A 25,836-nucleotide genomic window follows, 5' to 3' on the forward strand; every position below is an offset into this window, starting at 1 on the left:
TGTGATTTTTCTTATAAATGGTAACCTTTACCATTAGTAATAGTCTAAAGTACCTTTCCCTCATTAAACAAATTTGTATGGGGGCTGGAACAATAGTACAATAGGTAGGTCACATGCCTTGCATGTGGTCAACCCAGGTTTGATCCCTGGCACCCCATATGGTCCCTGAGCACCTCCATGAGTGATCCCTGAGTGAAGATTTGTAAGCCTGAGCATTGTTGAGTGTGCCCCCATACCCCAAGAAAAAAATCATTTAGGGTGAGGGAAATTGTATAGATATCAAATGGATGGAGTATGCAGAGACCCTAAATGCCTTTCACAGCACCACCTGGTTCCCTGAGGAACTGCTAGGATCTGGGGAGGGTCCCTGAGGAATCCTTATCACTGCTCAGGAGTCCTTCCTGCCATCCTCCTCACCTCTAAATTAATGGAACTATCTGCTCTACTTGAGCCACATCCGGGCCCCTTTCCTAATTTTTGCTGCCTACTTAGTCCCCCTAGCACAGCAGGTAGGGCGTTTGCCTCGCATGCAGCCCACCCAGGTTCGATTCCTCCGTCCCTCTCTGAGAGCCTGTCAAGCTACAGAGAGTATCCCTCCCACACGGCAGAGCCTGGCAAGTCCCCGTGGCAAATTCAATATGCCTAAAACAGTAACAAGTCTCACAATGGAGACATCACTGGTGCCGGCTTGAGCAAATCATTGAACAACTGGAGGACAGTGCTACTCCGTCCCCAACAGCAACCTGTATCCGCCTCCTCCCGCCCCCACTCTTTCTCTTTGGCTCCACCAGCACCCCTTCCTGTTATTTTTCCTGAACTGGTGGGAGGAGAGAGGGTGGAGCAGAGCTTTCTTCAAAAATAAGAAGGAAATTGCAAATCTAAACACATTTTAGAAACATGTTTCAGTTCCAGCACTAAATTTGCGACGAAATGGACATGAATAAAATGATAAATGGACATGAATAAAATGATAAGTAATAACTAGCAAAAGTGCAGAAAGAAATCTCCTAGTTTAAGCCAGAGCATGTGATTCTGGGCTCCCAGGGATAGCTGCCAGGAGCAGGAAAGAGAAAGGAAGGATTTAAAAAGAGAGAAAAAAATGGAGGAGGGTGGGTGGTGGGTGGGGATAGTCGTTTAAGTGACCCTACCACTGTTGTTGCTTAATTTGGGGACCAAAGCCATTACCATACAGTGGATTGAACTCAGGGTCAGCTGTGTGCAAGGCAAGAGCTCCAGGACCACTTCTATTGACCCTCTACAATTATTTTAAAATGTATTATCATTATTTTGAGTTTTGGGCATACCCTGCGGTGCTCATGGCTCTGTGCTCTGGCATCACCCCCGGTGGGGCTCGGGGGTCCTTTTGTGAGGAGGGGGCCGGGGATAGAACCAGGGTGGGCCAAATTCAAGCGCCCTATCCGCTGTACTATCGCTTCAAATCACCTACAGTTACTCTTATCGTTTCGTTTTTAAAGGCCTGTCTTGACCCGCCAGGCTTGCTCGCGGGCGCCGGGGGCATCTGTCGGGTTTGGATGAGTTCTCCGAAGATCAGGACTTGCCGCGGGCTGGAGCGTGCCTGCAGAATCCGGGTTCGATCTGCGGGGCTTGAGAAACTCGGAGTCCCACTGTCCCGCGCCCACCCACGCCGTGGCAGGCACCCGGGGATCGGAGGGTCAGTAACCTTTCTCCACGCGTGCCCACTCCTCTACCTACTACTTGCGATCCCACTGACGCCCCTCCAATACCCCGCCCACCTCCGCCCCGCCCATATCCAACCACGCCCCGCTCGCACCCCGCCCACACGGGCCCCGCCCCGCCCCCACCCACACGCCCCGCCCCCACAACAACCCACCACGCCCACACTCATACGACCCGCCCACAACCTACGCCACGCCCACTCCCGCCTACGCCACGCCCCCAGCCCGCTCGTGACTTCCTGAAAGACCCCGGGCCCCGCCCCTGCGGCCGCTCACTTTCGTTTCCCCAGTTGCACGAGCTGGCAGAGCGGTTGCAGTGTCTGCAGCGCGTGTGGTCCGCGTCCATCCCCCCGACCTCCACCCTCCAGCAGGACCACCATGGCGGAGCTGTGTCCCCTAGCAGAGGAGCTGTCGTGCTCCATCTGTCTGGAGCCCTTCAAGTTGCCGGTCACCACCCCGTGTGGCCACAACTTCTGCGGGTCGTGCCTGGACGGGACCTGGGAGGCCCAGGGGGCTCCGTACAGCTGTCCGCAGTGCCGTGCCGTCTACCGCTCCCGTCCGCAGCTGCAGAAAAACACGGTGCTGTGCGCTATCGTGGAGCAGTTCCTGCAGGTCGAGCCGGCCCAGGAAGTGCTCCCCGACGGCTGGACGCCCCCCACCCGCCGCACCGACGCCGCCTCCGTGGCCTGTGATCTGTGCATGAAGGAGAAGGCGGTCAAGACCTGCCTCGTGTGCATGGCCTCCTTTTGCCCGGAGCACCTGCGGCCGCACCTCGACAGCCCCGCTTTCCGCGACCACCCGCTGCAGCCGCCCATCGGCAACCTGATGAACCGAAAATGCCCGCAGCACAACCGGCTGCGGGAGCTCTTCTGCCCCCAGCACAGTCAGAGCATCTGTCACATCTGCCTGGTGGAGCACAAGGCTTGCTCGCCCGTGGCCCTGAGCCAGGCCAGTGCCGACCTGGAGGTAGTGTGTGTGTGGGGGGGAGGGGGGATTGGAGGGTGGCCGAGGGTGCCACTCGTGGGGGGCTCCGTCTAGCTCTGCCTTCCAGGTGGGTGTTGGGCAAGGCTGGATCTGAGATCTCGCTGGGAGAACAGCATCTATTTGGTGTCCTCTGAGCTCTCACCCCTCATCTGCTCTACAGAGGGGAGTGCTGCAGACGGTGGGTGATGCTGTGGCCTGCCTTAAGCCTGGGACTTTTCCACGGGTGTTTGAGGGAGCTTTTGAAGGGCAGATAGGAGCTCAGTGGTTACCCCTACCCTGCTCACGAAATCCTGGCCGTGGGAATAGTTCCTTCCATTTTGCAACAAGTCCAGAGAGGCAGTTGAGCCTGGGTGAAGGCATTGTGTGGCTTAGGTGCCATCTTTGGCTGGCTCCATTCCCATTGGCCATTTCTCCCAGCGGACCAGCCTCACAGCCAGGTTTAACGAATATGGAGCATGCAAGTAGAGGTGATAGTGATGTTTGTATGAACTGAGAATAAGTTGAGTCCTGGGACTCCTGGATAGACCTTGTGGTTCAAAGTTCAAAGTTCAAAGGCCCTCCCGATGATCGTCGATTTGCTCGAGCGGGCCCAGTAACGTCTCCATTGGAGACTTTGTTGTTACTGTGTCTGGCATATGGAATACTCTTGGTAGCTTGCCGGGCTCTCCGAGAGGGGTGGAGGAATCGAACTCGGGTCGGCCATGTTGGCTGCGTGCAAGGCAGACGCCCTACCCGCTGTGCTATCGCTCCTTGTGGTACCACATGGATTCCTAAGGGGCCTTCCAGGGCTTGGAAGAATTTTCGGGGGGCTACACCAGGCAGTGCTCAGATCTTACTCCTGCAATAAAGCTTACAACTGCACTCTGGGAGAATGGGGGTGGACACACACACACACACACACACACACACACACCCCACACACCACACCACACCACACCACACACCACATACCACATGACCAGTTGAGGTGCCTAGGATTGAACCAGGGTCAGCTGTGTGCAAGGCAAGCGCCTTATCTGCTATACTGTCACTCCTTGGTTTGGTTTTTGAATCACTCCTGGAAGTGTTCAGGAGTCACTCTTGACAGAAATTGGGAGACCATTTAGGGTGCCAGGGATCGAACCCTGGTGAGCCGCATGCAAGTGTCTTATCCACTGTACTCTCACTCCAGTCCCTTGGTTTTGGTGTTTGAACCTCATCTAGAAGTGCTCAGGGATCACTCTTGGTGGCTGCCATAACCCCTATACTATCTCTTTGATCCCTTGGAAGATGTTTATTGGTTCGAAAATTCTAATTTGTCCCATAAACTCCAATGCAGGCCATGTAAAGGCCATCAAACCACCATCTTTAGTTATAGCTGTGTCAACTCCAAGCATGGTCTGATTTTTTTTTCCTTCTTCACGCTTCTTCTGAAAGAGCCAAGACTTGCTTCCTGTGGCCTGAGCGGACCTGGGGCAGGTTTTTGGGGTTCCAGACCATGGTGCCGTCCTGCCTTCTTAGGTCCGGTCTGCCTTTGTCTCTGGATTTCTCCCCTGACTCTCAGAAGCCAGCCGGTCAGGCCTGGCCTGAGGGCTTGCTTCCTGGGTCTCCACCTTTCCTGGAAAAGAACCGGCTGACCTTTGGAGCCAGGTGTCCCACTCTCCCTGCCCATGACTTCTCTGCCCTTCAGGCAAATTTCTGTAGTTCTTGATCCTCTGTGCCTCATCAGTAAGAGAGCTCAGACCAGACCTGGCTTTGCATTTTCCTGTTGCCTCTTAGACATGAGGGTCATGGGTATCATTAGTTCCCATCTCACAGGGTACAGGGAGAATGACACAGGCATTATGTACACCTCACGGTGCATATTCCTAAAACCACCCTTATTGCATATACCATCCCAGGGTGGATGAGCGCTTGCCCAGTGGAGAGGGTGGGTTGGCCTGTTTCTTGATTTGGGTGCAGGGGCCTGCAGGCAAGGTCTGGGGCAACCTGGCTCCTGCCTATAAAAGTTTTAATGCTGTCAGGCAAAGGCAGGAGACCCCTTTTCAGCCTGAGCTGGGGTCTGCATCTGGTTGATTGATGTTTGCCTTCCTTCCTTCCTTCTTTCTTTCTTTCTCTTTTTGGATCACACCCAGTGATGCTTAGGAGGTATTTCTGGCTCTGTGCTCAGGAATTACTCCTGGTGGTGCTTGGGGAACCATATGGGATGCCAGGTATCGAACCCAGGTGGGCTGCATGCAAGGCAAACATCCTCCCCACTGTACTATCGCTTAGGTCCCTGGTGTCGGCTTTTTAATCCTGAAACTGACCCTTCTGCTGCCCCAGTCTCTGTCCACTGGGTTCTCTGCCCTGTTGCTGCTTGCTTTACTGCTGTGACTGCTTGTCTCCAGCTGGACAGTGTGCTGTCCCTGGGCAGCTGGGTGCCTCTGCCACTGGAGTCCCACAGATACTGTCAGATGCCTGACTTTTAAGCTTCTAAGATGCCTGACTTTTAAGCTTCTAATCAGCGCACAGGACTTTGCTGAGCCAGTCTCGCGAAACTTCTGGTTATCTGTGGCCATATCAACAGCTAACTAACCATGTGAACAACTTCTTTTTTTTTAAAATTTTTATTAGTGAAACACCATAAGGTACAGTTGTAGACTTACAAATTTTTGTGCTTGGATTTCAATTATACAATGATCAAATACCCATCCCTCCACCAGTGCCCATTTTCCACCACTACGGGTCCCAGTATCCCTCCCACCCCCCATCCCCTCCATCCCACCCTGCCTCCGTGTTCTCTTTGTTCTCTCTCTCTCCTTTTGGGTCCTGTGGTTTGCAAAACCTGTGGGGCTGGAGCGATAGCACAGCGGTAGGGTGTTCGCCTTACAAGCGGCCAACATGGCCAACCTGAGTTCGATTCCTCCGCCCCTCTCGGAGAGCCCGGCAAGTTACCCAGAGTATCTCGCCCACACGGCAAAGCCTGGCAAGCTATCCGTGATGTATTCGATATGCCAAACACAGTAACAACAAGTCTTATGATGGAGACGTTACTGGGCCCGCTCAAGCAAATCGATGAACAACGGGAGGACTGTGACTGTGGTTTGCAAAAGAGGCATTGAGTGGCAATCATGGTCGATAGTCTACTTCCAGCATGCTTCTCCCATCCTGGGAGGATCCTCCCAACACCCTTTATTTGGTGCTCCCTTCTCTATCTGAGCTCCCTTTTCCCCTAGCATGTGTGGCTGGCCTCTAAGCTGTGGAGAAACCTCCTGGTACTAATCTCGGCCACTCTTGGGTGTTAGTTTCCTATTTTGTTACTTTATTGTGAACAACTTATATGTTCTCCAACGTGGAGCTGCTCCTGCTCTCTGTACATTCATACCAGCCTCCCTGTGGCAGAGCCAAGTCCCCAGTCTGTGAATGACTCCTTAGAAGTCCAGTTCAGCAGGTAGGTAGGGTGTTTTCCTTGCATGTGGCTGACCCCAGGCTCGATCCTGGCATCACATAGGGTCCTCTGAGTCCTACCAGGAGTGAGCCCTAAGCACTGCTGGGTGTAGCCCAAAAATTGAAACAAATTAACCAAAAAAACTCAATCAAATTGTGCTCAGTCCACTGGGAGCTCTCTCTTGCTGGCGTCCTGAGTTCTCTCCCGGTTCTTAGGCCCCAGAGGCCGGCTCTCTTGGCCTTTTGCCTTTGGTCTTGTAGTGTTGGAGGCCAGGTCAAAGGGCACAGTCACAGAGGTGAAGCTTTTTGACTGAAAATTTGACTGTGAAATGTTCAACATCGGACTTTGAGATTGATCGGTGTGACCTTGCTGTCTGCTTCTGGCCTGCACATGTGATGGTCATCTGGCTGGGCAGTTACAGGCCCATGGTCCGGTTTGGCCTTGAAAACTTTGAGTGGTGTGAAAGAGACGAGAAAAATAGAGGATGCGCCAGAGTAAATTGTATCATCTTGTGAGAAGTAAATGCTTTTTTTCTAGAAATTCCTGGTGTGCTCTGGTGTGCACCATTTGGACTCCCGTCTAAAATGGTAACCTCAGGGCTAGCTAGATAATACAGTGAGTAGGGCACTTGCATGCGGCCAACCTGGGTTCAATCTTTGGCATCTGATAGGGTCCCCTGAGCCTAGCCAGGTGTGATCCCTAAGCACAGAGCCAGGAGTGATCCCTGAGCTTAGAGCCAGGATAATTCCTGAGCCTTGCTGGGTGTCCTCTCAAACCAAAAAATACATAAGTATTTATGTTAATGGTAACCTGAGGATCTTGTAAAACCAGGTTAATAGCCCTGTAACCTGGGGCAAAGCTCCTAATTACTGTGTCCTTACTTTTAGGGGACAGGTAATTCCTACCTTGGTACTTTGTCTTTCTCTTTAAATCAGCCAATACTTAAATAACTCATTTAAATAAGTTAATAATTTAGTGCTAAGACAATGCTTGGTATCTAGTGAACTCAGGGCAAATGCCCCCTGCTTTCACTGTGGCCATGCTGGTGGTGACTTTTTTCATTTCTGCGCCCCAACATTTTTATCTGAGCAGGATACTCTGATGGATATGAAAAATATTGTTGGCACTTGAGATCCGAACTGCAATCACTGAACTTTGTAATGTGCCTGTCAAGGTTCCAGGTGGAGCGGGGAGGGGTGTTTGGTGTGGGGGTGGGGGATGGGGGATGGAGGGTGGGGGATGGGAACACTGGTGGTGGAGGGAAGTTGACACAGGTGGTGGGATTGGTGTTGAAATGTTGTATGCCTAACATTCAACTTTGTAAATCATGATTCTTTAATAATATAAAATTTAAAAAAAACTTTCAGAAGAAGAAAAGGAAAATTTGTTGGAATCCTGTGGATCCTTGGAGCATTTTATTTTTTATCAGGCAGATTTCTCTTGGGGCTGGAGTGTTGGTATAGCAAGTACGGTGCAGGCCTTGCATGCGGCCTACCCATGTTCCCTCCCCTGCACTGCAGACGATCATCCAAGTGCACCAGGAGTTAAGGCCTGAGCACCACCAGTTGGTGTGGTCCCAAAACAAAACCAGCAGGTTATGAGTAAATCACTGCAGTGATGAGTGCATCACTTTAGTGGGCTCTAGGGACTCAGGCCACGAGTTGTCTGGGGTCATCCTTAGCCCTGGGCTAAGCCCCACACAGATCACATACCTGTGGCACTTATCTGTCATGAACCTTGGGCTCTGGGCTGGGAGGGCAGCCCTGAGGGCAGGCTTATCTCTCTTGGGGTGGGGCCTGATTCTCTGGGTGCTGACTCCAGATCCTGCCTGCTCCCTTTCCACACTCACCATTGTCTAATGGACTCCCCTCGCCCACTCACATTGTGTCTGCTTATCTGGTTTTGGCAGCGGGAGGACTGGTTTGAGGGGCCTCTTGGTCACGGCTGCAGCTACTGTCCTGTGCTTTCTGCCTCTGTGAGCTTGGCTGCCTTGTTGTCCTCCCTTTGTGCCTCAGTTTCCTCCTCGGTGAAATGAACGATTGTGAACGATTATGCGCGGACTGACAATGACATGGCCCTCATCTGATGTCAGCCCTGTGCGCAGCACTTAGGTGATGTCAGAGAGTCCTCCTCCTGACCCCGCGAGGAGGGAGCAGTGGGGGTTGTATTGTAGCCCAGAAATCCCAGGTGCGAAACAGTGGCTAGCTGGCAACTGGCCTGGCACCCTGGTCTGTGTGTCTGCAAGTTGCCTACCCTGAACTCACTATAATTTTTTTTTTCTTTTTGGGTTACACCCAGTGATGCCCAGGGGTTATTCCTGGCTCTGCACTCAGGAATTACACCTGGTGGTGCTTGGGGGACCATATGGGATGCCGGGGGTCCAACCCGGGTTGGCCTTGCACAAGGCAAACACTCTATCTGCTGTACAATTGCTCCGGCCCCCCGCCTTTTTTTTTTTTTTAAGTTTTTTGTTAGTGAGTCACTGTGAGGTACAGTTACAGACTTACAAACTTTCGTGCTTGTGTTTCAGTCATACAATGGTAGAGTACCCATCCCTCCACCAGTGCCCATTTTCCACCAATGGTCCCAGCATCCCTTCCACCATCCCCACCCTGCCTCTGTGGCAGGAGGGCCCCCCTTTTTTGTTTTTTGTTTTTTTTTTGCTTTTTGGGTCACACCCGGCAAATGCACAGGGGTTACTCCTGGCTCTGTGCTCAGGAATTACCCCTGGTGGTGCTCAGGGGACCATATGGGATGCTGGGAATCAAACCCGGGTTGGCCGCGTGCAAGGCAAATGCCCTATCCACTGTGCTATTGCTCCAGCCCCCCACCCCCCTTTTTTTCTGATTGTTTTGGAGGCCACATCCTTCTGTGCTCAGGGCTTAGTCCTGGCTCTGCTCTCAAGGGAATCACTTCTGGGCGGCCTAGGGGTCCACACGGGGTGCCGAGGACTGGACCCAGTTTCTGTAAGGCAGGCACTCTACCAGCTGTACTATTTCTCCAGTCTCTGTACCCGGAACTAATATTTTTGTTTGTTTGTTTGTTTTGTTTTTTTTGGGGGGGCCATACCTGGCAATGCTTAGAGTTTACTCCTGGCCTACACTGGGACTTACTCCTTCACTGGGCTCTCGGGACTCTAGGGGATGCTGGAGATAGAACGAACCTGGGTTGGCCGCATGCAAGACAAGCACCTTATTTACTGTACTATTGCTCTGACCCCTGAACCCTTCACTGTACTTTCCCCTGGCGAGTAGGGAGGGAGGCCAGTTTTCCACCTGAAACTGCTTTTTGTTGCCGGACGCAGAGGAGAGGTGGGGTGGCAGAAACTCCCTGGGGATCCTTGTGGGGCTGGTTCCTGGCACTGGGGGCTGGCACCCACTGAGGTGCTTTCTTCCCCTTCCTGCTTCGCTCTGCAGGCCAAGCTGAGGAGTAAACTGGCCATCATCCATGGTCAGATCAACGGCGCGGGGGTGGCCCTGGAGGATGTGCGAGCCAGGCAGCAGATAATACAGGTGAGTGGTCCCGGCCCCCCAGTCTCCAGGCAAGACCAGCTTAGGCAGCTGCCAGCGGCTTTGCAAAACACACAAAACACATGTGCCCCTGAGGGAGGAGGCCCTGACCCCAACCCCAAAGTAACTATAAGCAGAAGCCTGGGAGAAATCCCGACAAATCGAAGTTTAAAAAGTCGTAATCGTGAAGAGCTGATGGTGGGAGGGAGGAGAGAGCAGCCGGCACAGGTGTGTTTTCCCAGGGTCCTTACACCTCACTCTCACAGTGCTGGAAGCCCCAGTTGCTAAATCAAAGTGTTGATGGGGCCACACACCCTCCAGTGGGTCTGTGGATGGATCCTTCCGGCCTCACGCAACTTCCGGTGGCTCAGGTGCTCCTTGGCTTGTGGCCGCATCTCTCCTCTCCCTGCCTCCATCCTCATGCGTGCGTGGCCTCTTCCTCTTTCCCAGCTACCAGCCTTCATGGGTTGTGCTGCTTGCAGATGGGCCGGAGGGTGGCATGTTAAGCAAAATAGGTCAAGGGGGAAAAGGACAAATACCAGCTGATACTCGTCTATGGGATTGAGAAACAAAACAAAACAGGGAATTGACTGTACCAAACCATGACAAACTCGTGGCCTTGAGTTCGAAAACTGATAACCAAGCAGTGGTCTGTGTGTGTGTGTGTGTGTGTGTGTGTGTGTGTGTGTGTAGGGGGAGGGGGATAGAGGAGGGACATGGCACTGAGAGGGTTAATGACCAGACTAGAGGTGACCTCAGGACAGTGGTGGAGAGTCTTAGGCTACTTGGTGCGCAGCAACTTTGTATATTGATTCTGTGACCTAACACTACTATAACCAGGTTTCTATACTGTAATACAATGGGTTCTATCCCCATCATCCTATATGGTCCGCTGAGCATTGCCAGGAGTAACCCCTGAGCATCGCTGTGAATGACCCAAAAAAAAAAAAAGTGAAATAAAATCTTTCTTAAAAGTAAAAAAGCATATAAACTGTGGATCCCCTAAGCACTGCTGGGTGTGCCTTGGAGGGCCCCAGGATAGCCCTGCAGGGCCTGAGCAGTACCACATCCCTGGGCCCTTACATGCACTACCCAATTGTCTGAGAATCACTACCCAGACCTCATGAGCACTGCTTAAGAGCCCTTCCACCCCACCCAGTGCTAAAAAGTGGTGGTGTTCATTAGTACTGCCACCGGAGCGTGGGTGCAAGTTTGAACTACCAGGGCTCCACATCACACCAGCAAACACCCTCTAGGATTTTTTTTTTCACCCCTCTATTTGGCTACTTTCTTGCCTTGGCCCTCATAGGAGAATGCACGGAAGAGGTTGGAGCAGATTCGACAAGAGTACATGGAAATGAAGGCTCTGCTGGATGCCTCAGAAGCCAGCTCAACACGAAAGATCAAGGAAGAGGAGAAGAGGGTCAGCAGCAAGCTGGACTCCATCTACCAGATCCTACTCAAGAAGCAGAAAGAGATCAAGACTGCAAAGGAGGAGATTGAGCATGCTCTGACCAAGGAGGATGAGTTTGAGTTTCTGGAGGTGGGTGTTGATGAGGAAGTAGCTCAGGACTCCGTGTAGCATGATGAGTTGGCTGTGAGTGCCAGCTCATTTCCGTTCTCCAGGGGTTGGGACCTTTGCATGAGAACCAGGCTGTGTTCCTGTTCTGTGCCACCTGACAGCGTCCCACATGCTTCATCTCAGACCTTCTGTGGCTTAGGAGTCTGCCTCATGGCTCATAGGCTGCCATGGGCAGGTGGGTCTGACTGCGTTTCCTTTGGAGTTCAAGGTTGTCATCCAAGCTGCCCTGGTTAAGCCTGGAGCGATGAGACAGGGATGAAGGTGCTTGACTTGCTCGTGGTCGACCCTAGTTTAATCTACTGCACCACCATATGGCCCCCTGAGGCCCCCGAGCAGTGCCAAAAATGATCCTTGAACCCAAAACCAAAAAGAAAAAGTAATATGTCTATGGTTGTAGAGAGAATTCAGTTCCTTCTTGTCTCAGGCTTGGGGTCCCAGCTTTCTGTCTGGAGTGCGCCTTGAGTCTTTGGCTGGAGTTGCCAGAGATTTCCTCCAGGAAGGCCTCGGGCATGCTGGCTCTCCTTCAAGGGCTTTAACCTGAGGAGGCCAGCCCCAGCCCAAGAGAGTCATCTTTCACTATTTTATTATAGACAAAATTTCCTTGAAATACACATAACGTTTTTTTTTATTTTGTTTATATGATAATCACCTTTTGGGATAAATTCAGAATCCACAGATTTGGGGTTCTTAGTTATATCTTCAAAATTTCTATTTTGCCCTAAATGTCATCCAAGGGCAGGAAGGCTAGCTGCATCCGTTCCCCACCTGCCCATACTTGGGAAAGGGGCTCAGGCCGGTTGTGTTGCCCCAGGTGAGAGGTTTATCTTGAAGTCATCTTTGGAGGTGCAGAGACCAGAGCAGTAGTATAAAGGTGAAGGTGCTCCAGACTCATTCAATTCCTTGTGTTTTGCCAGGGGTAAGCACCGGGTGTGCCCCGCCCCCCCCCCAAAAGAAATTTTCCTACAATATACATACACCTCTTTCCTCTTTCCCTCCCCCAGATGACCTCCAAGAAATCTCTTTCTTTTCTGGTTTTTTGGTTTTGGGTCACACCCAGCGATGCTCAGGGCTTTCTCCTGGCTCTGCACTCAGGAGATGCTCAGGGAACCATATGGGACGTTGGGGATAGAACCTGGGTTGACTGCATGCAAGACAAACTCTCTACTCACTGTACTGTCTGCTCCCCAGCCCTGAAAGTATCTTTCTGACACACAGCCCACTCTTCTGCCCCTTCTAGCTTTAGGTTCCGTGGAGTGACCCCAAGACCCTTGGTGACAGGGCTCTGTCTTTGCCAGCAGCCTCATCTCTCAGTTCATAGTCCCTGCTTCCACCCACCATGTCCTGGCCACATGGGCAGCAGGTGTCAGTGGACTGACCTTTGCCTCGAAGTCCTTCGTTCGCAGGGCAGCTCTGCTCCCCTTTCTTCCTCCGGTCCCTGTACTCTGCCTTGGCAGGGATTCGCATGTTTGTTCCCGGGTCTCTGCAGGAGCAGAACATCTGATGGTGTTGGATGTTGCTGGTTCTTTTTGTTTTTGGGCCACACACCTGGCCATGTTCAGGGGCTGTTCCCGGGTCAGCACTGGCTGTCCTCAGGGGACCTTATGGGATGACCCAGACAGAACTCAGGTCCGCTGAGTGCAAGGCAGGTGCCCTCCCTACTGTACTATCACTCCTGCCTCGTGGGCATTGCCTGTCCTGAGTCAGTTCTCAAGTGGCCTTTGGCTTCTGCTCCTGGGCAGAGCCTCTGTGTCCTGAGCGCCCCCTGTCCCATGCAGAGCTGTGTGTCTGCCATACAGTGCTGTGCTGGGAATGCACTGATGGGGTGATTATGTGCCTCCCTGTCTCTGGGGCTTGGGGCCATGCACCTGTCAGGCACCTGCCACTGTCCTTACTAAGACACTAATCCAGCTTGGTCATGGGTGTCTGTGAGCTGTTTCTGGGGTGCGGGAGCAGTATCAGCCGCTGACTCCAGAATCCTCCCCGAGGCAGCCCTGCCTGCTTTGGGCACTCATGCTCAGAGCCTCCTATGCTTTTGCAGCCTTGCCTGCTTCATGTGAATGGTGGTGCTACTCCTGTCTGGTGCTCAGGGGACCCTGTGATTCCGGGGATCGGACCCCGAGAGCTAACTCTCTGACCCCAATCCAGCGCCATTTCCATATTTATTTCCCATCTGGTTTAGTGAATGATTCCAGAGCTTCCTCTCAGCTCCAGTTACTCTTCATTTTGTTTATTCATTTATTTTTGGTGACGCCTGGCTCTCACACATGTAAGGCAGGCTCATTTCCATCGTACTCTGTCCATACCCCCCCTTAAATGCCATTTGACCCTTGGCTCTCTGGCTAATCGCACCAACATCCTTGAGCATCTTCAGCTGAGTTCGGGTGCTGAATTGGCAGCTGCTGCATGCACTAATCTGGCTTGTTCTAGAAATCAGGAAAGCTGCAAGCATTGAGCACCAAGTCGGTCTACGTGCCGAAGGTGGAGCTGAACCAGGAGCTGGTAAAGGAGGTGTGTCAGAGCTCCTCGGAACTCAAAAACCAGCTGAAGCTGTGCATCAAGCAGCAGCAAGACAAGAAGAAGCCCGAGGAGCCCGCCAGCTCAAGTGAGCCGATGCCACCAGCCTCCAGTCCCCTGGAAGGGACCAGATGGGTCCCTCAAAGCAGTTTGAGGGGAAGAGAGAGAGGGTCAGGATCTGGGACATCAGCCCTTTGCTTTCAGGGGGGTCCTGTCACATCTTGGGGAGGGTCTCAAAGTCCCATTTCACCCTGTGATTGTGGCCATTCTTCCTATAGCATTTCAGGGCCAGGGGGTGCTTTGAGGTCAGGGTGGGACTTTTTGGGTGGGAGCTTCTGGTCTGTGTTCCAGGGGCCAAATCTAGATCCGCCACGGACTCTAGGCTGTCAGTATGTTTGGTTGGGGGCGGCACGTGTTGGGCGCAGAGAACCCTGGGTCTCTTCCTTAACACCCCTTCTAGCCCCCACTCCATGCGATAAGCAGCTAGCCCTGACTCAGTTCCCCAGAACCCCTGCCGCTACCCCCGCCCTCACTGTGGCAGTTTCCTGAATGGTCAGTCTGCTGCCTCTGGCCACGGATGGAGCATTTGTTTGTTTCTTTACATTTTAAAATTTTATTTATTTTTGATATTTGGTTCATACGTGGTTATGCTGAAAGGTTACTCCTGGCTCTGCACTCCGGAATTACTCCTGGTGGCGGTGCTAGGGGGCCCGTATGGGATGCTGGTGCTCGAACCCGGGTCGGCCGTATGCAAGGCAAATGCCCTACCTGCTGTTCTATCACTGCAGCCCCAGCATTTTTTTTTTTTTTTGCTTTTTGGGTCACATCCTGCGATGCTCAGGGGTTACTCCTGGCTCATGCACTCAGGAATTACTCCTGGCGGTGCTCAGGAGACCATATGGGATACTGGGAATCGAACCTGTATCAGCCATCTTGGCTGCGTGCAAGGCAAACGCCCTACCCGCTGTGCTATCACTCCAGCCCAGCAGCCCCAGCATTTTAAAATTTTAATACCATGGTTTACAAAATTGTTTACAAAACAGTTGTTTTAGGCATTCAGTGTTTCAGCACCAGCCTCTCTACCAATGTCCCCAGTTTCCCACACCCCCCCACCCCCACCCCAGCCTGCCTCCTTGCAGGCTCAAATTTATTTCATGCTGTTTGTTCCAACACAGAGGCAAAAGGAATATCAAAACTTATCAAAAATTATACCAGTAAGAGTGAGTTTGTGGTAATTGTTATCTCTTGTGCTGATGTTGCTGAAGTCCTTGTCTGAGGCTCTCCTATGCTGGCTGGTGCCCGTCGAGCCTTCCGTGTCACTGGTTAGGCTCACTGAGCTTGGTGGTCCTTCGGTGCAACTTTCCCACCAGATTTGCTGTGATCCTCCTGGGCTGACAGCACGATGAAATTTGAAGGGATATATATATATATATGTGTGTGTGTGTGTGTGTGTGTGTGTATATATATATACATATATACATATACATATACATATACATATACATATATATGCAGTCCAGGAGTTATAGATCTGGAACAATTGGATGGGGTTCATTTGTGGAACTGGGCCACTTTCGTGCCAGAGGGTGTTGGCTGTGACTGCCGTGCAGAAAGGGGAATCTGCCCGCCCCCACCCTAAGGTCCCAGCTTGGAATGGAGCTTTGTGGAGGCCGTCCTCCTGGGACTCTGTAAACTCTGCAGGGGACTGGCATTGGTTTTGGATTCCAGATCAGGCTCTTGACCTCATCCTGCCCTGTGCAAACTCCTGTTGATTTCTCCTGTCCCCCACCCCACCATGCCCCCTGCTGTCCACCCCGCCGTGCCCCCTCTGCCCACCCTGTCGTACCCACTGTCCAGGTCTTAGCTATGCTGAGCTTAGCTGCCATGGGACCTTTGTCCCTACGCTGCCCCCCATGGGAGGCAGAGACTTGGCCATCTTCACCACTCAGCTTGCCCCTTCCCACGCTTGGCAGGCAACCTCCTCACCCCAGATCCATTGCTCAGACATGGGTGTCGGTCCCTCTTCCCTCCTCTTCCCTCCTCCACCTCCCGGCCCGTTCTGGCCCCATTGTACCATCTTGCACTTCCTTGCAATTCCCACCCTCCTCCCCTCTGCTGTTGCTGGGCCCCAGGCCTGGGTGGGGCTCAGGATGTGGGGTCCTGGGTTCTGCTAGCCCTTTACTACTTCCTGAGCATTGGTCCATCATGGGAATCCAGGTCTGGGAGGCGGCACAGCTGAGGGGGAGATGAGCCATGGGGGAAGATTCTCTAACAGTCCTCACTGGCGTCGCCCCAGTGCAAGCTGTGTCATCAGAGCAGGGGGGCCCTCCGCTCTCTCCTATGACCACGCCATCTCGGGGCTCGCCCCTGCACACAGGATTTTCAGAGCTTCTGTTTTCCTGGGAGCCGGGGCCTGGGCTCCACCCCTCTGCTCTTGTGACTCCAGACCTGCCTCCCTGTCTCTCTGCCTCAGTCTCCCCAAGGTGCCTCTCCTCTCTCTGTCCCTTTGAGGGGCCCTTCTTATAGGAAGGGAGACAGAGCTGGCACAGTGCCAAGGACCCTACATATCTTTAAATAATCACGTGTTCCAGTACTCTAGGACCTATTTCCCGGGGTCTCTGTCTTCAGGGCCCCTCCATTTTACCTAAGCCAAGGACTCCTTCCTGTCCCAGTTCCCGGTGTGTGTGATCAGACACACAGTTTAGGTTTAGCTTAGTATGTTGGGTCTGAATTTTATATCCCCAGTTGCGAGAGACCATGTCCACACACGATAATGTAAAAGCAGAGGAACTTTATAGCTAGCTCGAGCTAGAGTCCAAGTCTCATTTAACACAGTAGAGTCTTGACAAGGACCCTGACTCCAAATCATAAGCTGTTTATATAGGTTTCAAAGTTTCTAAGTTAAGCAGGCACTATGGTAACAGTGATCAGGCACAGTTAAACAATAGTTTCCAATAACACTAATTGTTCTATGATTACATAGGCTATCCATTCCTTACGGTTAACAAAAGATAATTTCTAAGGCATAATAACTGAGGCACAGTGATTGATTGAGCATTTGTTGGGCCCAGGAACTTCCCAGGTGGGTTCAGGTTGGCTAGTTATACGTTGTATTGCTGGGAAACTAAGTCTGTTTCAGTTCCAGGAACTGAACCTGAGGCCTCGCTGATCTTACTGATTTCTGCCACCTATCATGACATCAGTTATGCCCTTACGTTCTCCCTTTTTCTTTTGCCTCCAAGAATAATTGTACTCTTGTATGCTTAACTCTTCTATGGACTGTGGGTTCCTGGCCAATCCAGTGTATTGCTGCCTTAAGACCACTAGCTTGTTCAGGATGCAGGGTCCCATGGTCAGGAGCAAAAGCAGGGGCACCCATGTGGGATGGGATCAGGGTGACAAGTTGACTTTCCCAGTTCCCTTCCTAAAACCATATACTCGTAGCACAATCTTTACCATGAAACACAACTCAGGAGTGCTGCAATTGGCAAAGTAGGAGGGGAACAAGCAAGGGGTTACGTATAAGCAAGCCAATATTGTTGGGTCCCCAGTGTAGGGGCTCTTCTAGCTGACCTGTGGTAGAATCGCTGGGAGGCAACTCTATAGTTGGTTACAATAGGGTCGTTAGGTCCCTGAACAAGCACATGTCCCAGCATTACTACTGTAGGGGAAGAGGCAGAGAAAACACTCGCAGGAAAGGAGCTGAACCCTGAGGACACCAGCATGGCCCAGGTTCCCTGGCTCCCTAGCCTTGAACAAAGGGCATCCTCTGTGGCACAGTGCCACCGCAGTTCAGAGAAGTTGCAGCAACTATGCTGCTGGGGTTTGGGACCATATATGGCAGTGCTCAGGGGTACTCCTGGCTCTGTCCCAGGGATCTTCCTGCTGGTGCTCGTGGGAGCACATGGGTGCCAGGAATCGAACCCAGCGCCCTCTCCACTGTACTGTCTGTCTCTCCAGCTCCCAGCCTGGCTTTCAGCCTGAGGCAAGAGGGAAGAATCTCCCTCCCCTCTCCCCTCTGGCCCCTTTTACCCTGTCCCTAGCTCTGTAAGTGATGGGATGGGGTGGGATGGTCCATCCACACCAGGGCTGGGGCTTCAGGTTGGATTGCAGGAGCCCTCCTAAATGACCCTTTTTCCTTTGACACAGAGGTCCCCAGAGAGTACGGTGCAGCGGCCTCTGCCCCCAAAGCGCCCCCGCACCCTACAAAGAAGATCCCAAGTAAGTATCTCCCTCTGTCTAAGGGCATCAAGTATCTCCCTCTTTGAGGGGGATCACTCTAGGAGACTTTATTTTTTGCTTTTTGTTTGTTTGTTTGTTTTTGCTTTTTGGGTCACACCCAGCAGTACTCAGGGGTTACCCCTGGCTCTGCACTCAGGAATTACTCCTGGCGGTGCTGGGGGGACCGTATGGGATGCCGGGAATTGAGACTTGATTTTTTGGACTTGTAAGAAATCTTTTTTTTTTCCTTTTGCTCTTTGGGTCACACTTGGCATTGCACAGGGGTTACTCCTGGCTCATGCACTCAGGAATTAATCCTGGTGGTGTTCAGGGGACCATATGGGACACGGTGGGCCGCGTGCAAGGCAAATGCCCTGCTCGCTGTGCTATTACTCCAGCTCCAGAAATATTTTTTTTTTCTTTTTGGGGCTGGAGCGATAGCACAGCGGTAGGGCATATGCCTTGCACGCAGCCAACATGGCCGACCCGAATTCGATTCCTCTGCCCCTCTCGGAGAGCCCGGCAAGCTACCGAGAGTATCTCGCCCGCACGGCAGAGCCTGGCAAGCTCCCTGTGACTTACTCGATATGCCAGACACAGTAACAACAAAGTCTCCAATGGAGACATTACTGGGCCCGCTCGAGTAAACCGATGATCAACGGGAGGGCCTTTACTTTACTTAACTTTGCTTACTTTTTGGGCCACACCCAGCGATTTTCAGGGGTTACTCCTGGCTCTGCATTCAGAAATTACTCCTGGCGGTGCTCAGGGGACCATGTGGGATGCTGGGTATTGAACCCAGGTTGGCCGCCCATTGTACAAGGCAAACAAACGCCCTACCCGCTGTGCAATTGCTCCAGTCCCAGAAATCTTTTCCTTTTTTTTTTCTTTTTGGATCACACCCAGCAATGCACAGGGGTTACTCCTGGCTCTGAACTCAGGAATTTTACTCCTGGCGGTGCTCAGGGGACCATATGGGATGCTGGGAATCGAAGCCGGGTTGGGCGCGTGCAAGGCAAAACCCTACCCGCCGTGCTGTCTGTCGGTCCAGCCCCACCCCAGAAATCTTTTAATGAGGTCTAATTTAGGTACCATAACAATGCAGGTCTTTTTGTTGTTGTTGTTGTTTGCTTACTTTTGGGCCACACTCAGCAGTGCTCTGCTCATCATATGTGGTGCTGATGTTGGAACCAGGCTCACAGCCGCAGCTGTCTGCTGTGGAAGAACCTTACCCTCCATACTGTCTCTGGCCCAGAGTATGCAGATCTTTGAGGCCCACTGAGATCCGTGTGTGTCACCATTGCACCAGTCAAGAGAAAGAATGTCTGTCATTCCAAGCTTTATTGGTCTGGGTCCCATTCATGCGAATGATTGCTGGGATGGTGTTTTGAAAGGGTCATTTTGTTGTGCTTTTAACATAAAGCAACATCTTAATTCTGAGACTTTCTTTTGCAGAGGAAGAAAAGAAACAACCCAAGAAACCTTGTAAGTTAGGCATTTCTGTATCTTTTTTCCCCTTTGCGTTTGTTTTGGGGCTATGCCTAGTTGTGCCCAGGGCTTAATCCTGGTTTCAGTACTCAGGTATTGGGGGACCATGAGGGATGTTGGGGTTGAATCCAGTGTGGCTGCGCCTTACTCCCTGTACTATCTCTCTGGCCCCCACTTTTTGCTTTTGTGGATTTTGGGCCATACCTGGTGGTGCTTGGGGGTTACTCTTGGTTCTGTGCTCAGGGTCTCACAAGGGGACCATGTGATCTTGGTCTTGGGGGTGGTACCAACCCTGTTACACAAAAAGCTGTGCTCCACTGCTAGAAATAGTTCTGGAGAACAGAGCCAGGAGTAAACCCTGAGCATGGCTGGGTGTGGCCCCCCAAATAAACAAACAAAATAAGGGCTCTAACTCTACAGAGCCTTGGGCGATAGCACAGTGGGTAAGGTGTTTGCCTTGCACGGGCCAAACCTCAGTCCCTCTCGGAGAGCCCGGCATTCCACCGAGAGTGTCCCGCCCACATGGCAGAGCCTGGCAAGCTCCCCGTGGTGTATTCGATGTGCCAAAAACAGTAACAACAAGTCTCACAATGGAGACGTTACTGCTGCCCGCTCGAGCAAATTGATGAACAACGGGAGAACAGTGCTACAGTCCATAGAGCCATCTCTCTGGCCATCTTTCTGTTCCCGAGGCTGTTGAACCTAAAACTGAGCACTGGCAGGGGAATCTCAGCTGTTATCCAGGTTCGGTGAGGCTGAGATCCAGGTTCTGGACTACTTTGAGGGCAGGTGGCCTGAGGGTGGAGGACCTGGTGGAGGACTGGGAGACAGGGACATGGGAGACCAGTACAATGAGTGTTGCCCTCTGGACTCCTCTATGCCCTGGAGGTTTCCGAGGTGCCTGTGGGGTTGGCCGGTGTGGAAGGACATAGTGGCCATCAGGCCCTCTGTATCCTGGCCCCAGCTCACACCTCTCCTTCCTCATCTCCAGCTCCCTCCCCCAGCAAGGGTCCCACTTTCGGAGCCCCAGAACAGTTAGATGATCTGAAACAAGCTGGCCCCGATGGTGAGTCATTGTGGGGCCAGGGGCAGTGGGTGGCCGCCACGCTTCGTTGCTTCTGAAAGTGACTCTCTCTTCTCCCAGCTGCAGTTCCAGTCTTGCCCAGCTCGCATGTTTTCAAGGCCAAGATGCTGGAGACCTTCTTGGGGAAGACCAGAGCCGAGCTTCTGGAGTGTGAGTTCCCTGAGCTCTGTTCTGGCACGGCCCTGAGCCTGGCCGGCTCCTCCGGGTGGCCTCTCTGTCCTCTCCCGCAACGTTCTCTTCCAAGTGTGTGTCCATTCTGTGCTCCCTTTCGTCGGCCCCTGCCTTTCTGCACTGCTCTTCCCAGCCAGCTTCCAGTCCACCTCTGGTCTGGGTGGGCTCACCCTAAGCCCCGGTTGAACACAGTTCTTGGGACCCTGCCGGACTCTCCACCAGAGATTTGACGGCTGCCTCTGCTGCTCGGGCTTTTCGTCCGCCTTCCTCCCTCACTGCACTGTGCTCACATTTGCCTCAGCATTCACTCTCTGCCCCGCCCGCCCTCTGCTTCCCAGAAGGAGCCTCTGAGCCTCCAGTCACTGCCTCTCCCACTTCTCCCTGCATTGAAGCCCTCGCCCTTCCCTCCCCACCTACCTTGCAGCGAGCAGGCACTCCCAGGTACACTGTTTCCCTGGGCCTTTCTCTCTAGGGCTGGCTCATGCAGTTCTCTTATCACAAAAGCAGAGCCAACAAACAAAACCCAAACCAGCCAAACCAGCTGACCTTTCTTGGCTTTAGCTGTCTTACCTCCCTCTCACCCCTGCACTGGCTGGAAGACAAATACCTGGGGCTTATTCTGTTCTCAGGGAACAAGGATAGGAGACGTCTGTATGTGTGCATGTGTGTGTGTGTGTGTGTGTGCGTGTGTGTATGTGTGCACTTGCGCATGAATGCAGGCTTGCATGCATATGCAGGGGATCAAGTCCAGGTCTGATGCTTTCAGGGTGTATGCTGTACCACTGAGCCGTATCCCAGCTAGAGATTGTGTTGTTGAAATAATTTTCTCTGTGACCCTTTGGAGGGCAGTTTGGGGTTTGGAGCGACTGCCAGTTAATGAAGGTTTAGCACACTGTCCTCTGCTGTCGCTCTGGGCCAGGTTGTGCCTCAGTGGTAGAGAACGTGCATGGTGATGTGTGAGCTTCATATGCTTGATTCCCCAGCACCAGAGGGAAAATAAAAGGCCTTTTGTAATTTACTATTTGAGCTTTGGGGATGTACACTGCTCAGGCTACTCATGACTCAGTGCTCAGGTTTCTGAGAGTGCTGGCGATTGAACCAGCATCAGCTCCATGCAAGGGAGGCGTCTTCACCCTCAGGGCTTCCTCTTGCTTGTTCTAGAATTACCTTGGAAAGCTCCATCCTATATCAGTTAAAGTCTTAGTTTAAAAAAGGGGGGAGAGTCTATATATTATGTATTTGTTTGTTTTTTTGGGCCACACCCAGCAGTGCTTAGGGCTTACTCCTGGCTCTGGCCCTAGGGATCACTTTTGGTGGGGCTTGGGGATCATATAGGGTACTGGAGATCTAACCTGGGTTGGACATACGCGAGGCAAGTGCCCTACTGGTTGTACTATCTCTCCAACCCTTTAAAACATTTTTTTGTGGGGGGCACCCACACCTGGTGATATTCAGGGGTTACTCCTGGCTCTGTACTCAGGAATCACTCTTGGGGGTACTCAGGGGACCATATGGGGTGCTGGGTATTGAACCCCAGGCAAGCACCCTGCCTGCTGTACTATCTCTCTGGTCCCCACTAAAAAAATATTTTTAAGTGGGGGAAAAAAAGTTTTCCCTGGGTATTAAACTCATGAACACACTCTAGTCCTGGGTGATTTTATGTGCCCCTGGAGGGCAGGGGCACCCCCAACAGTGCTCAGTTAATGCGCTTAATTCCCATTGTCTATGCGCTTGGGGATCACTCCTGGCAGGGCTCAGGGGCCTCTATGGGGTGGCAGGAATCAAACCCAGGCCAGCTATGCACAAGGAAAACACCCTACCTGCTGAACTGTTGCTCCAGCCGCCTCCCTTTTTTTTGGGGGGGGGGGTCACACGTGGCGATGCACAGGGGTTACTCCTGGCTCTGCACTCAGGAATTACTCCTGGTGGTAGCTCAGGGGACCATATGGGATGCTGAGGATCGAACCCGGGTTGGCCACGTGCAAGGCAAACGCCCTACCTGCTGTGCTATCACTCCAGCCCCCCAGCTGCCTCCTTTTTAAATAGTTTTTGGGTCATACCCAGCAGGGCTCAGAGATCACTCCTGGCAGAACTCGGGACACTGTATGTGGTGTTGGGGGGTCACACCAGTGCTGTGTGCAAGACAACAGCCTTAACCCCTGTACTGTCTCCCCAGTCCCTGCTCTGGGTGTTTTTTAAGTCACTGAACCATTATCCTGTCCCCAAGTCTGTTATTTATTTCTCCCCCACACCCCCGTTGGCAACTGTGGTGAGCATCACGGGGGTCACGGTCCTCCCGTTGTTCATCGGTTTGCTCGAGCGGGCCCAGTAACATCTCCATTGGAGACTTTGTTGTTAGTGTGTTTGGCATATGGAATACATCACGGGGAGCTTGCCAGGCTCTGCCGTGCGGGCCAGATACTCTCGGTAGCTTGTCGGGCTCTCCGAGAGGGGCGGAGGAATCGAACTCAGGTTGGCCATGTTGGCTGCGTGCAAGGCAAACGCCCTACCGCTGTGCTATTGCTCCAGCCCATGGTGAGCATAGATGTTAAAATTTCATCTGAAAGACCAGAGAGATAGTTCAATGGGCTGAGCAGATGCCCTGCACGAGGTGGCCCAGGTTCTTTCCTCAGTCGACAGTCTTCCAGTGCCGCCGGTAGTGACCCCCCAGCACAGAGCTGGAGTAGCCCCTGAGCACTCCCGGGTTGGCCCCCAACTGGTGACAGAATCTTCTCCTGCCATAGTCTGACCTCTTCTGTCTGTTTTTGTCCCTCCTCCTCCTCACCTTGATGACTTGGCCTGGCTTGGTAAATGCGATTTCATTTATTATGTTATTTCTGGGGCATTGGGTATGGGCCACCAAACCCAGTCATACATGGAGACTCCTCCTCCCAGCTCTGTCTATGCTTGAGGGTCACCCCTGGTGTTGCTCGGGGACTCGTGATGCGAAGGATTGGGTTGTGGTTGGCTAAATGCAAGGCAAGTGTTGTAACCCCTGGACCATCTATTTTTCCTTTATTGCTCGGGTTCCGGGGATAGAACTGAGGGCCTCGCATATGCCTGGCGGGTGCTCCTGTGCCTCGGCCTCCTGCCCCCGCTTTTCCATTGAAATTGGATCATTCAGCCTGCACTGGGCTCTACCTTTCTGCAAGAGTTGGCCTTTCTGTGACTCTCTCTCACCCCTGAGCCACTGCATTCCCCCCGGATCCAAATGTCCCTCCCTGCAGTCATGCCTTCCTTAGGTACTCTAAGAACTCTGTCATCTTCTTGTCCCACCGGAAGTGGCTGGAGCTGTTTTTCTTAGCTGGCTGAGCGCCCGCCTGTGTCCTTTAGAAGTGAGAACAGGAAATTAGCCTTTTCAGGTCTCCTGGAAGTGACTGGAGGTAGTTTGGTGAATCTTGCCCACCTCACTGTTGCCACCCAACCCTCGTCTCGACTCCGTAGTTCTCCAGTCTGTAGCCCCAGTGTTTCTCCCTCCTTTTCCTGTGACTTTTGTGCTCAAAGCTGCCCAACCAGTACAGACTTGACATCCTGTGAACTCCTGGTTTGCCTTTGCTCTCCCCTCTCCCTCCTCTGCTCTTCTCTTTTCCTTCTCGTCTTCTGTCTTTAATTCTTCCCGTTGTTTGCTCAGCTTTTGGCCTCTCTGTGCTTTCTCCACACCTCGGGAGGACCACAGGCCCCGAGCCTGCCCCCCGCAGAAGTCAGTGCTCACCTCTTAGTAGCGCTGGGTCTCTGAAGAGTTTATCTTGCTTATTGGGGTGAGAAATTCATGAGACCTGGTGCTGGGTCCCTCTTGCTCATGATTGTTCTGCACAGATTTCCACATGGCTCAGTAAATAGTTCGAGATGAATGAGTAAACACAAATGGGGTGACTTACAGGTGGACACAGAGCTAAATTAGTTGAGAAAGATGAAAATATATTTGGCTGGACAGGTTAGATGGGCGGATGGTACCTGGGTAGATGGATGTGTAGATGGGTGAATAGATGAATTGGTGGATGGTGGGATGAAGGATGGATGGAGGGATCCATGAGTAGATGGGTCGTTGAATTGATGAGTGGATCGGATGAACTGATAGATGGCTTAATAGGTAGATGAATAAATGGATCAGTGGATGCCTGAATGGAATGATAAGTTGATGGATGGATGGATTGATAGGTGGATGGATGGTAGGCGGCTGGCTGAGCAGATGGATTAATGAATAGATGAGTAGAACAGGCGAATAAAACAAACACTCCCCTGGGGAAAGGTTTAAAATGCGAGCATTTTGGTCCCTTTGCAACCGACTCCCTCTGGGTCATGTTCCTCAGATGCTGCTAAGGTCATCCTGGACTATAATACTGCACACATCAAGGTGGCCCTGTCAGAGAACTACACTGTCGCATCTGCTGTGGACACACTGCAGAAGTACCGCCCGCACCCGCAGAGGTTCCTGTATGAGTGCCCGCAGGTGCTGGGCCTGCACTGCTACAAGAAGGGCATCCACTACTGGGAGGTGGAGCTGCACAAGAGCAGCTTCTGCGGGGTGGGCGTCTGCTATGGCAGCATGCCACGCCAGGGCGCTTTGGGCCGCCTGGGTCGCAACGGCAGCTCCTGGTGCGTGGAGTGGTTCAACACGGAGATCTCCACCTGGCACAACAATGTGAAAAAAACCCTGCCCCCCACCAAGGCCTCCCGGGTGGGCGTGCTCCTCAACTGCGACCACGGCTTCATCATCTTCTTCGCGGTGACGGAGAAGGTCCACGTGCTATATAAGTACCGGGTGGACTTCGAGGAGGCGCTGTACCCTGCCTTCTGGGTCTTCTCCGCCGGCACCTCGCTCTCCATCTGCTCCAACAGTAATTGAGGCTGCGGTCCCAGCTGGCTCCCCGGAATCCTGCAGGGACAGTACTATGGGATTGAGGTTCCCCGGGAGACCTTAAGGGTGGAAAGGGGTGTGGGGGTCGGGAGGGTGGGGGCTGATGGGAGGTGGAAGGCGAGAGGCTCGGGGGAGACGGGATTGGGCCGGAGGAATGGGGTGGGGCGGTTGTGTGGGTTGAAGCAAAAGGATGCGTTTCTACCCCAAGATACGCCTTAGGTAGGGTGATGTGCCCCCAACTTGGGGAGTGATGTGTCTGGTGCCCCCTTTCCTCTTGTCGAGAAGCAGCAGGGGATCCTGCTGCTACTTTGTGGGGCCA

General features: G+C 52.6%; 1 protein-coding gene across 1 annotated transcript; it reads left to right on the forward strand.

Annotated features, from left to right (window-relative positions):
* Window positions 1–1,584: 1,584 nt before the first annotated feature.
* LOC130035842 (E3 ubiquitin/ISG15 ligase TRIM25-like) lies at window positions 1,585–25,559 on the forward strand. The gene is made up of 10 exons (XM_056127761.1): window positions 1,585–1,672; window positions 1,988–2,663; window positions 9,507–9,602; window positions 10,909–11,142; window positions 13,609–13,783; window positions 17,845–17,916; window positions 19,372–19,401; window positions 20,396–20,470; window positions 20,549–20,638; window positions 24,970–25,559. The coding sequence occupies exons 2-10, from the start codon at window positions 2,076–2,078 to the stop codon at window positions 25,503–25,505; spliced, it is 1,896 nt and encodes a 631-aa protein (XP_055983736.1). The 5' UTR covers window positions 1,585–1,672; window positions 1,988–2,075; the 3' UTR covers window positions 25,506–25,559.
* The last annotated feature ends 277 nt before the right edge of the window (window positions 25,560–25,836 follow it).

The sequence above is a fragment of the Sorex fumeus genome, unplaced genomic scaffold (assembly GCF_029834395.1).
Source record: "Sorex fumeus unplaced genomic scaffold, SorFum_2.1 ptg000063l, whole genome shotgun sequence".
In the NCBI taxonomy this organism is placed as follows: Eukaryota; Metazoa; Chordata; class Mammalia; order Eulipotyphla; family Soricidae; genus Sorex; species Sorex fumeus.

What these genes read in the sequence shown, in the direction of transcription:
- LOC130035842 (XM_056127761.1), top strand. Translation starts at nt 2,076, where the DNA reads ATGGCGGAGCTGTGTCCCCTAGCAGAGGAGCTGTCGTGCTCCATCTGT. An exon ending in CCAGGCAGCAGATAATACAG is followed by an intron (nt 9,603 to 10,908) that starts GTGAGTGGTCCC and finishes TGGCCCTCATAG; the next exon opens with GAGAATGCACGGAAGAGGTT. An exon ending in GAAACAAGCTGGCCCCGATG is followed by an intron (nt 20,471 to 20,548) that starts GTGAGTCATTGT and finishes CTCTTCTCCCAG; the next exon opens with CTGCAGTTCCAGTCTTGCCC.